This window comes from Austrofundulus limnaeus, unplaced genomic scaffold (genome assembly GCF_001266775.1).
Source record: "Austrofundulus limnaeus strain Quisiro unplaced genomic scaffold, Austrofundulus_limnaeus-1.0 Scaffold66, whole genome shotgun sequence".
Lineage (NCBI taxonomy): Eukaryota > Metazoa > Chordata > Actinopteri > Cyprinodontiformes > Rivulidae > Austrofundulus > Austrofundulus limnaeus.
The window spans coordinates 56,977-68,628 of record NW_013952468.1 but is presented as its reverse complement, the minus strand read 5'-3'; the positions used below and the strand labels follow the sequence as shown (position 1 = coordinate 68,628).

The 11,652-nt window shown below is 39.0% G+C and overlaps 2 protein-coding genes across 3 annotated transcripts in view; both read left to right on the top strand.

Annotated features, from left to right (window-relative positions):
* The window catches only part of acox1 (acyl-CoA oxidase 1, palmitoyl), a 21,382-nt gene extending 14,518 nt beyond the window's left edge, over nt 1-6,864 (top strand). For both annotated transcript variants that reach the window (XM_014010163.1, XM_014010164.1), the window contains exons 9-14: nt 953-1,143; nt 2,629-2,808; nt 3,309-3,414; nt 4,261-4,404; nt 4,525-4,731; nt 5,342-6,864. In XM_014010163.1, the coding sequence (XP_013865617.1) occupies nt 953-1,143; nt 2,629-2,808; nt 3,309-3,414; nt 4,261-4,404; nt 4,525-4,731; nt 5,342-5,392 (879 nt within the window). In that variant the 3' untranslated portion in view covers nt 5,393-6,864. The remainder of the gene's footprint in view (nt 1-952; nt 1,144-2,628; nt 2,809-3,308; nt 3,415-4,260; nt 4,405-4,524; nt 4,732-5,341) is intronic.
* A 1,108-nt stretch (nt 6,865-7,972) lies between these two features.
* The window catches only part of LOC106518762 (inactive rhomboid protein 2), a 25,121-nt gene continuing 21,441 nt past the window's right edge, over nt 7,973-11,652 (top strand). The window contains exon 1 of the mRNA XM_014010160.1: nt 7,973-8,118. The gene's annotated coding sequence lies outside the window, so the exon portion shown is untranslated. The remainder of the gene's footprint in view (nt 8,119-11,652) is intronic.

Here is an 11,652-nt window from a genome sequence, read left to right as displayed (position 1 = left end):
GCCACTGGGCCCTCTGACCACCATCAGTAGGCAAGGTGGGTGAAGTGTCTTGCCCAAGGACACAACGACTGAGACGGCTGGACAGGGGATCGAACCAGCGACCTTCTGGTTCCAGGACGACTCACCTAACCACTCCACCACAGCCTCCCCCAAAAATAAAAGTTCAACTCCTCAAACAGTAACTCGTACAAATTAAACAATTTCATATTTCTTTAACAATTTTGCTTTGATCATTTTTTTAAAAGGAATTCACTGACCCAATGCTTTTATAATCATTTTCCAGATTATTCCATAATCTTATACCTTTTACTGAAGTGCATCTATCCTTCAAATTTTTTCGGATTTTTGGTTTAATAAACATTTTGTAGTCCCTTCAAATTATAACAGCTTTCCCTTTTAACAAAATTTGATTGGATGTTTGGAGGTAACACATTTTTATGAGCTTTATACGTAGCTTGCAGAATATGATATTCAACCAACTCCTAAAATTTTAATAATTTTAACTGATGAAACAATATATTAGATGGGTGATAGTAAAGCTTTCTTGTAATAATTCTTATTGATCTTTTTTGTAAAATAAAAATAGGATTAGTAATTGTCTTACATGCATTTCCCCAGACTATCTCTGTGTGAAGCTGAGTTATTGTATCTCTTAGAAGTTGCAGTCATCTTGAATGTGGTTGTAGATGTGCCTCCAGCTGAGACATAGAAAGTAATATAGGCAGAGGCAAAATCCATTAAAATTAGCTATGGAGTGATCTCTTTCATTAAAATTAATAAACATGACCTTAAGCTTGTTGGAGCGAGCACTTTCTCCTTGATAGTTGCATTATTAATAGCCAGGTAATGCAGGGAAAGAGCAGAAGGCTTAACAGTCAGCAAAGGTGAAGCTGAAAATCAAAGCAGGCATTTTTTTAAAGATATTTCCCAATTTTTTCCCTCTGATCTGCAGCTCCATGCCCTCTCTGCGGGGCTGAAGGCTTTCACCACGTGGGAGACCAGCTCCGGCATCGAAGTGTGCCGCATGTCGTGCGGCGGCCAYGGTTACTCCCGAAGCAGCGCCTTGCCGGACATTTACGTGGAGTTCACCCCGACCTGCACGTACGAGGGCGAGAACACGGTCATGATGCTGCAGACTGCCAGGTGACTCCTCACTGAGAAATGCTTCCAGCCTGTCGGGTGACACTTTAAAGAGTGCAACAGATATACYCACAGAAATACTTAGAAATGATTTGTGTTGTGGCATTTAACAACAACAAAAAAAGGTCTGGAAGTATTCAGGCATAAACAGAACACCCACAAAGCAGGGTCACAGAGATTGTGCCACAAACGCTGCGGCACACTCCGACTCCGCCCACAGTAAAAACAAACAGAACACACATCCACAAAGCCGCTCGTGTTTTGCGTTGTCAACACCGTAAAGGTTGTGTTGTTTTTTGAAACGAGTCGTGTGGTGTTTTTATCACCTGAAGGGTTTCAGAAACTTGCCCTTTTTTTGTATCTGAATTAAGTTCCTGCAGAAACAWTAAAGGTCCTGTGAGTCAGAATGAAATAAAACACACAGAACCTGAAACACATTTAGATGGCTTGTGGTTTCATAAAAAATATTCACATCCTTGGTGTTTTTCTGTTTTGTTGCCTTCTAACCTAGATTTTTATTGAATTTTAAAATCTAATTAAAAGTAATAAATAAACACAAGATACATAAAATGATTAAGTTATGTAAGTCAGGGGCAAGCTTGTTTCGTAAAATTTAAAGAAATATAAAACTAAACAGCCTTGTGACAGCCCCCAGAAAGCTGCTCTCGTTCACATATTTTTGTTTTTCTTCTCACAAAGCACAATAAGTGAAATGGTGACAAAAAGTGATCCAATGGCTGTATTTTAACTCAGGGGCTGCAGCCCACGTAGCGTGCGTTTTTCATCCGATTCTGTCACTGCACCGCGCCGTAGGCTGTCACAATTCACAAGCATCTTCTAGTTCATCCCACAAACCCTATCCTTCGTGATTAACGATATCCCAGAATTCRTTGCACTGTTGTCAATTTTTACAGGAAAAAAAGTCAAGGTGGAGTTTGGAAATTCATCACAGAACAGAAGAATGTGTTTAAATATATGTTTAGGAACTTGGCTGACGAAATTTTTGCTGCAATTAGTTGTTAAATAAAATGTTAAATGACACCGGAGCTAAACCCAAATTATTTTTTATAATACATTGAATATCATGAAGTTACACCTCATGTGAAAAGACGTGTGAATACACGTCTCATTAGTTGCAGCCTACACAGACTGCGAAGGGTGTGGCCTCCATGGGCCGCAGTCTACGTGGTCTGGATTCAGCCAGTCACTACATTTTTATCATGCACTGCAAAGTTGATGCTCTGCTGAAGTAAAATCCAGATTTTATTAAGCACAACGTTGACGCCACTCCTGAAGACATTTGAGCACCAGCCTGATTTCATACAATCATGATAGTATGATTTGATTTTCTCTGAAGTAAAGCTCTACAAAATGCAAACCGCTTCACCTCCAAAAACTTGTGTGCAGTTTTCCGTGGACACAAATTCAAATATTTCACTAACTTCTTCATTATTTTTTATTTTTAATTTTTTTGTTTTTCTTGTGCAGATATTTGGTGAAGAGCTACCGGCAGGCTAAAGCAGGCCAGAAACTCRGTGGCATTGTGTCGTACCTGAATGAGTCTCAGGATTGGAGGCTGCAGCCGCAGACCGTCGCTGCCAGACCACCGGTGGTCGACACCAACGACCTGAGCAGCCTGGTGGAAGTTTACAAACAGCGAGCTGCCCAGTAAGAGCAAAATAACCGTATGCAAAAAAAAAAAACAAAAAAAAAACATGTCATAATGTCAACATCAGTCGCTGCTGGTCTTATGGGTTTTGCAGGAATGTCTGTTGCTCCCAGCTGTCACCTAAAACTTATTTCTTTATTATCCTTTCTGAGTAACACGATATCCTCCGCTGATTACATCACCGTGTGCTCTCCGCTTTAGTCACATCTAAATCCATTTGCCAGAGAGTGTCAGCTGTGGTGAGCACAAAGAGTCTCAGACAAAATGTGGCTCGCTAGTTTCAGACATCAGAACAATAAAAGGCGAAGGATGAGTGGGTGATGCTGACCCTTTCTTCACTTTCCTTCTTTAAAATCATTTTATAGCAGCTGAGTAAAAATAAACTCTATAAGATTTAGTGATAACGTGGCAGCTCTGTGAGGGCTCTTGGGTGTGAAATGTGTTTTTTTGTTTGTTTGTTTGCACGGCACATTTTATGGCACGTTGTGTGTGTTTACAGTCTGGTAGAGATGGCAGCAAAGAGCATCCAGCAGGAGCTACAGAACAGGAAGAGTCAGGAAGACGCCTGGAATAACAGCTCAATTGATCTGGTCAGAGCCTCTGATGTAAGTTCACTGCTGAGTCTGTGTGTGTTCGGGTTAAAACATGACTTTACTTTAACCTGCAGAGGCACTTGCACAACAAAATTTAATATATAAAGTAGTTTATTTAGGCCTGTCACAATAACAAATTCTACTGGATGATAAATTGTCTCAGAAATTATTGCGATAAATGATAATTTGTAAACTTGTAAATTATGTTTTGTTTGAATATATTCTGGGGATAAAAGGGGCAGACATGATTTCTACTTCTGCTACCTTTCATTTTATTTAGATTTTAATGTGTATATTTTCTTTGTTTTTTATTGTATATAGTTATTTTTTCATGAAATGAATAATTTTTTTGAATTGAATTGAATAAAATTGTTGGAGACCAGTTCAAACTAATATAATGATAGGACAACCTGTTTACGGAGGTTTACATTAAAATTTATGTAGTGTAAAAAGAAAAAAAACAACTGTCAGCAATCCCAAGGCGTCACCAGCTGCGTGAAGGTGTCAGAAAGCTGAAGACGCTCCTGCCTGTTCATGGGCTTTCATGCTTCAGAGTTTAGGAGGCCATGCACCTGGCAAATACCTGACGCCAGTGTTCACTCCTCTCTATGCTAAGAAGTAAAAAAAGGGGGAGAGACAAAGAAAACAAAAAAGTAGGCAAATGAAAATTATTGTTTTAATTTTAATTTTTCTTCCTCGGTTTAATTTATCAAATGATTAATTGATTTATTGTTTGTTGTGACAGGCCTACGTTTATTATTAAGTTCCTTAGTGTGCCTGTTATTATTCCTTATGTTGTATTTCTGTCTTTTTTAAACAACATTCATTGGTCATTCATTTACCTTCTTTTTTTTTTAGGCCCACTGTCATTACGTTGTACTGAAGGTCTTCACTGACAAGCTGGGAGAGGTTGGTGACACAGCAATGCACTCAGTGCTGTCAACTCTAGCTCTTCTCTACGCCACGTATGGAATCACAAAGAAYTCTGGAGACTTCCTGCAGGTAAAATAAGGAACCTTCAATAGAATAACTGCACAGTTCTTAATAAACTCTCAAAGCTCCCACAAAGGGAGATGTGTGCCTTAAACCAAGTTGTAGTTGAAGACGTTTGTCTGTTTTTAGGCTGGACTGCTGAGCGTCCCTCAGGTTCTGCAGATTTCCCTTCAGATCAAAGAGCTTCTGGCTCAGCTGAGGCCCAACGCCGTGGCGCTGGTGGACGCCTTTGATTTCCACGACAAGAAGCTGAACTCTGTTCTGGGACGATACGATGGCAACGTTTATGAGCAAATGTTTGAGTGGGCTCGTCGTTCGCCTCTCAATGCCACCGAGGTAAACATCAAACTTAGTTTATGAGTGTTATAACTCTACACTGTGCTAGTTCAGGTTCAATACATTGACGTTTTTTTTTTGTGGGACTGCAGACGGTTGAAATAGTAACAAATAGACGTATCCATTACAACACAGACTGAGCCACAGCTGGATTTAAAGTCTTAAAAACAACAATCTGGAGCCATAACTTCACCTATTAGAGCCAGACAGAGCTGCTGCAGCCGGATAATGTTGCAAATATGCATCACAGAATCCAAAGTGTGTTATCGTCTCTCCTTTCTGTGGTATCTGCAAATTGTTTTCATTAACTGGCAGTGTATGGCAGTCGAGCTGTGCAGAGATTAGAGGAAACTCAAATTTCATCAAGATAATGCAAAAGCAATTCACAAAAAAAAAAAAAAAATCCCCCAAAGGGTTACAGAAGAAACACTGATACATTTGACAATATTTGTTTTTCATCATATCAAGATGAAAAAAAAAACAGTCATGCTGTCTTTGATGCACAGGTTTCARGAACTGAATATAAATATGACAGGAAACCTGCAACAGACCTGCTTTGTTCAACTGAAAWGTATGCATTATCTCGCTCTAAACCCATTTTATTTTTCAGGTGCATGAATCCTTCCACAAGTACCTGAAGCCTCTGCGGTCGAAACTGTGAGCTCATCGATGGACTACAGCTGGTGACCTTGATTTGAGCTGGTGGCAGTGATGGATTTTACTTTGTGTCCATGAGAAATTTAGCCCCTCTTCTTCATCTGTTTATTCTCTGAGCAGGAAAGTTAAACACATTCAGGCTTTTGAAAGTTTTGGTAGAACAAACACTAACCCTGATAGAGGAGTGGGCTTCTGTTTGATTAAAAAAATTAAACTCACAAAATAGCTTTAAGAATCCTAAAAATAATAAGAATTTTGCACAATTTTTGTTCCCCAAATGCTTTCTTTATGTCTCAAATTTCTTCGTTTCTTCAGTGCCTGAAAATAAGAAAACTAATTAGTCCAACACGCTTTCAGACATTGAAAATGATTAAACAGACATAATGATTTATTATCCAGTCAGGTTAGAAATTAAGAGTGAACTGATCCCGTTGATGCTTTTTGTCGCTTCAGGTTTCAGACATATCTTTGTACTTTGAATTTTATTGATTTAAAGCAAACCTGAACTGTAGTTAAACCCAAACAGTTTTTATGATCATATGATTCTTTTAGGATCAAATACTGAAAACTGTTTCCTGCAGGGTGTCCCTTGGTTTGCACAAGGTCAGCTGTAACGGTCTCCAACAACACTTCATTCCAGTTAATAAAAGTTGAGATCTAATGGGACCTTCAGCAGACAAAGTTTGAAGCTGGGGATGAAATTCTGCACTTTTTACTGTAATTATCTCCGATTCGGAGAGGACTGACACTTTAGATTTCCCTAATGATGCTGAATGATGAATTGTTGCATCAGTTTGTGTGACTGCATGTTCTGAAGGTGTTTGAAAGGAACCAAGTGTTCTGTAAGGATAAACTGTAAGAGGAAACGTCACGTTTCAGAGGTCCAACCCCACTTTACCTTTTTTTTTTATTCTTATTTTGGATCAACCCTGTTTACGAATACCAATTTTAAATAAAGTGCCGTCTTGACAATGTTAAATCAAATCTGCCTGCACTATTTTTATTTTATGGAAACAACTATGTTTTTAAATTAGTCTGTATGATAGTTTGCCACTAAAGTCATAGAAAATGGTTTGAAAACATCTTTTTTAAAAACTGATGTGGACAGCAGAAACATTTTTTATTCTGTCTGGAAGCATGCATAAATGTTGGTACTGAATAAAAGTAGAAATAAAACTACCCCATGCATATTTTTGTAGCTTTTTGATATACTGCACTGGATAGTGGGAGTTTTATTCTGAAGCCTTGCTGTATAATTCAACTTGATTTCTAAAGAAAAGATGTGCCTGAAGATGTTTTGTCTCTTCATAATTTAATTGAGATTTTTCATTTCTGTATTTACTCAAGCTGTTTAACATCTGATCTAACTGGGAAAGGTACAGTTATTGTTACTATAGAATGACTGATTTTAACCTGATTTTTATTGTCTGATAGAAAATTAATCCGATAAATATAAATAAAACAATAGAAGAAAAATATGTGGTGTTTTTCCTGATCCTTTACAGACATGAAGATGATCTTAGAAGCGTAGTTTGCATATACCTGCTTGATTTTTTTCCCATTTATATTTTTACCATAATTTTATGTGATGGACCAACAGAAAGTGCACGTAATTGTGAAGTGAAAAGGAAATAGACAAGATAAGATAAGACAAAACTTTATTGATCCCACAGTAGGGAAATTTGCAAATCATTGCAGCTCAATACAGGAGAGGGTGAAAAGAATAAAGATAAAAGGAAAAAAAAACACTATACATGTCATATATAAAAATGTGCATATACCAATGCACATATGCACCATTTCATACTTAGAAATTAGGCACAATTGAAATGAATTAAGCACATGAGGTCGACCCGCTTTGTACGTGTGCATTTGTGATAATTTCTAACTACGAAATTGTTTATTATGCAAGTCTGAACAGTGATGTGTATTTTTATTTAGCACACTTTAAGTCATTTTTTAGTACAACTGCGTTTTGATAGAATTTAAGTTGAAAGTTTTGGGATCTGTCCCTCTCAAACGTCAGAGGGAACGTCAGCCAATCAAGGCAGATGACTTCGTACCCTGAGCTTGGTTCTGATGGAGGTTTCTTCATGTTAAAGGGGAGTTGTTTCTTTCCACTGGCACCACTGCTCCGTGGGAGAGCAAGGAAGTGATGTAACCTGCTTCATTAGATAGATTACCTGCTTTTTTTGCATTAGCATTGCTATAATTTAGTTAGCGGTTTGGTTTGTTGTATAAGATTGAATTAACCGGGTCTGAACAGGAATTATTAGTTTTGAAATACCTGGAACCTCCCAGTGCGGCTCCTTGTGAGATAAGGAGACTCCGCCCCTCGAGAAGAWAAGAGGAGACCCCGCCCCTCAGCCCTTTTGAAGGGAGCGTAGACTCCGCCCCCCGGTTTCTCTAAGGGAGAAGATAAGAGGAGACCCCGCCCCTCAGCCCTTTTGAAGGGAGCGTAGACTCCGCCCCCCGGTTTCTCTAAGGGAGAAGATAAGAGGAGACCCCGCCCCTCAGCCCTTTTGAAGGGAGCGTAGACTCCGCCCCCCCGGCWGTCTTGAAGGAAGCTTAGACTCCGCCCCTCGGCTCTTCCGTGGAGCTACATTCAGGATGATGGAAGACAGAAAGAGGGAAGTACTGTGATACACGCAGCTGGGACCAGCAGTATGACAGTTTTCCGGACATATACCCTCTGCTAATGAATAAAGGAACAGCTACTTCGTCGTGGAGGTTAGTAAAACCAGTCTAGTTTGTTTGTTTTGAAGCAATTAACTCCGACAAACCGATATCTCTCACCGTGTTCTGGGTCTGCGCTTATTTTAAAGTTTTTTTTTTTATGACAGTAGGTGTAGCTAATCACCATACGCAGGTTAGTTTAGTGAAATAAAAGTGCAAACACACAGCATAGTTCGTATAGTTTCCAGCACTAAAACTACGAGTCGACGGCGTGCCGGGACAAGCCCTTTGTGCCTCCACCCGCCCGGACAGATATTACATGTACAATAAGTTATTCTCAAGTTCCCCCTCTCTGTTATTCATCAGAAGTTATTTTCAGACGCCAGGTGTGGTCACGTGGGCCTGTTGCTGAAGTTCCACCTCACCTTCAGGTGGTGTTTACAGTCAGTCAGGAGGAAATGACAGGACAGTTTCAGCTGACACTTGACAACATGTATGTGGTGGGGGTTCAAAGTGAGTCAAATAACTGTGAGAATRATATTATGAGAAGTGAAACAGAAACACCTTCTCTGTGTCACCTGTTCATAAGTTCCCCTTCCTTGTGAAATTACATGACATAACATTTTTCACATTTTGTCTTTTAAGGGTAACACCTCAGMTCTTTGAAGGAAACCTTTTAGATGAAAACTGAGTGAAATACAGTATTTCTCATCAGGTTTCCAAAGTATGGAATTTAATTTTAGTGWCTTGATAAATATGGACAAGCTGAGCCTCTACTAAAACTGATCACCAGCTCACATGAAGAATAGCAAAAAAAACCATAAATAAATAAACAATAAAAAATCCTCTGTACAAAACAGTTTCCTTCTAGTAGCCTCCACAACTCGTGTTTTTCCTCTGATGTTATTCGTAAACACTCTACAGGTCCTTGAGAGCTGCTATCCTGCATGTTTTACTCTGCTCCAACACACCTGATCCAGTGTTTGAATCACCTCTTCAGGTTCTGCATTTAAATTGGTTGTTTTGGAGCAAATAAACATTTAAAACATGCAGGATAGTGGCTTTCAAGGACGAGGAGACAGTCCATAAAGCTAACTTCATGTTTTCTCCATGCAGTCAATGTTTCCTATCAAGCCAAGGCAGCTGATAGAATGTGAATGACCAGAAATCACAGATCATGGCTGGTCAGGCTGAATATCTGAGCTGGTGTAGTACGAAACTTCAACTCTGGACAGCACTCATAAACCACATAAACAAAATATTTGTTCACGTTGCAAATGGTATTTTGAAATTATGACACATGTTAGCTGATTAATCAAGATCTCAAAAAATGAGCGCTAATTTGCTGGGCAAATTAAAAAAAAAAATAGCCTGCGCTATAAGTTGCGTGGCATGCGATTTACTAAAATGATAACAGGTGCAAAGGTTGTGCGGACTGCCCATTGAAACAAGGATTTTGTGTGTGTCGCTGCTGGTCGCCATGGAGGAAAACGATAGAGATGCAAGAAAATGCAGAGTTGCAAGAAGAGGGTTCGGTGCAGGCGAGCGCAGAGATGACCGTTTGACTGAGAGGTGCAGGAAGTTATTCTCTCTCTTTTTCTATTTCTAAAAGAGTTCAAAGAAAACGTTACATTAATCGTGAATTTTGTCAGCGTGCAATTTTTGTAATGCGGGTTATATTTGTGAAAAACCCCCACAAAGACTGCAAATTGAAATGAAGCTGCAGTTATGTTTTCTTTACATTAAAGTGAGATAGTTCTTAATTTTATTACTGTCACACACTGGCAGAGCAGAGCGGAGCTAGTTTTCACCTGCCTTTCAAACGTGCTAAATTTAGACACAAGCAGCAACTGCAACCAGTTTCAGATTTGGTAGATCACATTGTGGGTAAAAATAAATAAATAAATAAATAGAAATTATATCTACATATCCTCCACCCAGTGTTTTGTGTATTGCATAATCATATATTCATGAAGGCAAACACACTAAATGGACTGTGTCTGCTGTTATGCTCATTAGACCGACACAATCCTCGCTGCATTGTTAATAAATCAGCTTTGTGAGCGATAAATCAAGTTTGTGCRTCTTTTTACAGGCAAAAAAGGGTTTGATAAAGCAGAAAACTTGAGCTGACTTGATTTAACTCCTGTTGATTAGAAACAATGCATTTGCTGAACCTGACACACTTATTTGCATGCAGAACAGCAAGGTGAGAAGCGGTAACTTGACATGCGAGACTGGCAAATGTAAACAAAATTCATTTAAAGCTGTCCACGTGTCACAGGAACGCCCAGACAAACTTTTGATCTGTTGAGTAGAAGGTTAAATAAAAAAGCTTTTACTCTGTAAACACTACAGTTCATTTAGGACAGGAAATAACATTGCATTTTGTAAAAATGTTTATCAGTGCTTTTAGATTAAATGTTTGGAAACTCCTAAAGTGGTCCAAATGCATTGTGGGAATTCCGTTACTGTCACACCACTTCCCGCCATCGGCTTATCTGTTAGATGCCATAAACACTGCAAGAGGAAGTGTGTGTAATGCCTTTTTTTAATAATAGAACGGTTGTAGTCTAGTGTTTTTACATTCCAGGACAAATAATCTCAAAATATCAGAAAACCCTGGAAAGTTTTTAATATTTCGATGTTTGTGGACTTTTCTGTGAAACTTCCATATAGACGGCTGTGTGTTTTGTTGAGGCTCGGAGATCAAAAAGGAAAAAAAAAATCCCTGCACTTTTCTTGCCAGTTAGTTGAGAACAGAACGTCTTTACTCCAGTTCRGTCTGGCGCTTCTGTTATTTCAGAGTGTGAGTGAGAGAATACAATGGTCCGGTTTGAAAATGCAAGCTGGAGTCCTTAACACAAACGTCTCCGATGAACTCCTTTGCAGTTTAAGGGAACACGTTGCGACAAACATGGATAATGTGTGTGTCTGTTTTACAGTGAACACACACTTACAGTTATGTAGGTCAGATCTGACAGATTGCGAGGAACACCTGTACTGCCAACAAGGCTGTTAACGCTGCGCTGCAGGTTTGGACATGCTCCTTCTTGGGAAAAAAGGCACAGTGTTATTCTGTGTTATTTACATTATGCTCAGGGTGATGCCTTTTTAAAAACCGTCTTGTGATTGGTTTGGAATAGAATGATTGATTTTGTTCTGTGAGTCATATTAAGTGTTAAATTATCTTGTGATTTAAGCTCCAAGTTGTAAAACAGGGATGGGCAACTTAAACGATGGAAGAGGCCACAGTTTTTTGTCTACACCAGTGTTTCCCAAAGTTGGGGTCGGGATCCAAAGTGGGGTCCCAAAACTTTTAAGGTGGGGTCCTGAAAATATTTTCTGAATTAATTACATTTTGCTTTAGTTGTTACAAAGGAGTGAGGTTTGAAATGGATAAATGTAGTATAATAAATATTGTTACTATGCCCGTGTTTTGTTGACCTGATAAAAATGTTTATCATCCAAAAATAGTTGGGGGCACAGGTCTCTGCTGCTGTTATTTTGTGGGTCAAAAGCTGAAAAGTTTGGGAACCACTGGTCTACACTACCAGAGAACCACACATTTACCCATATATATATATA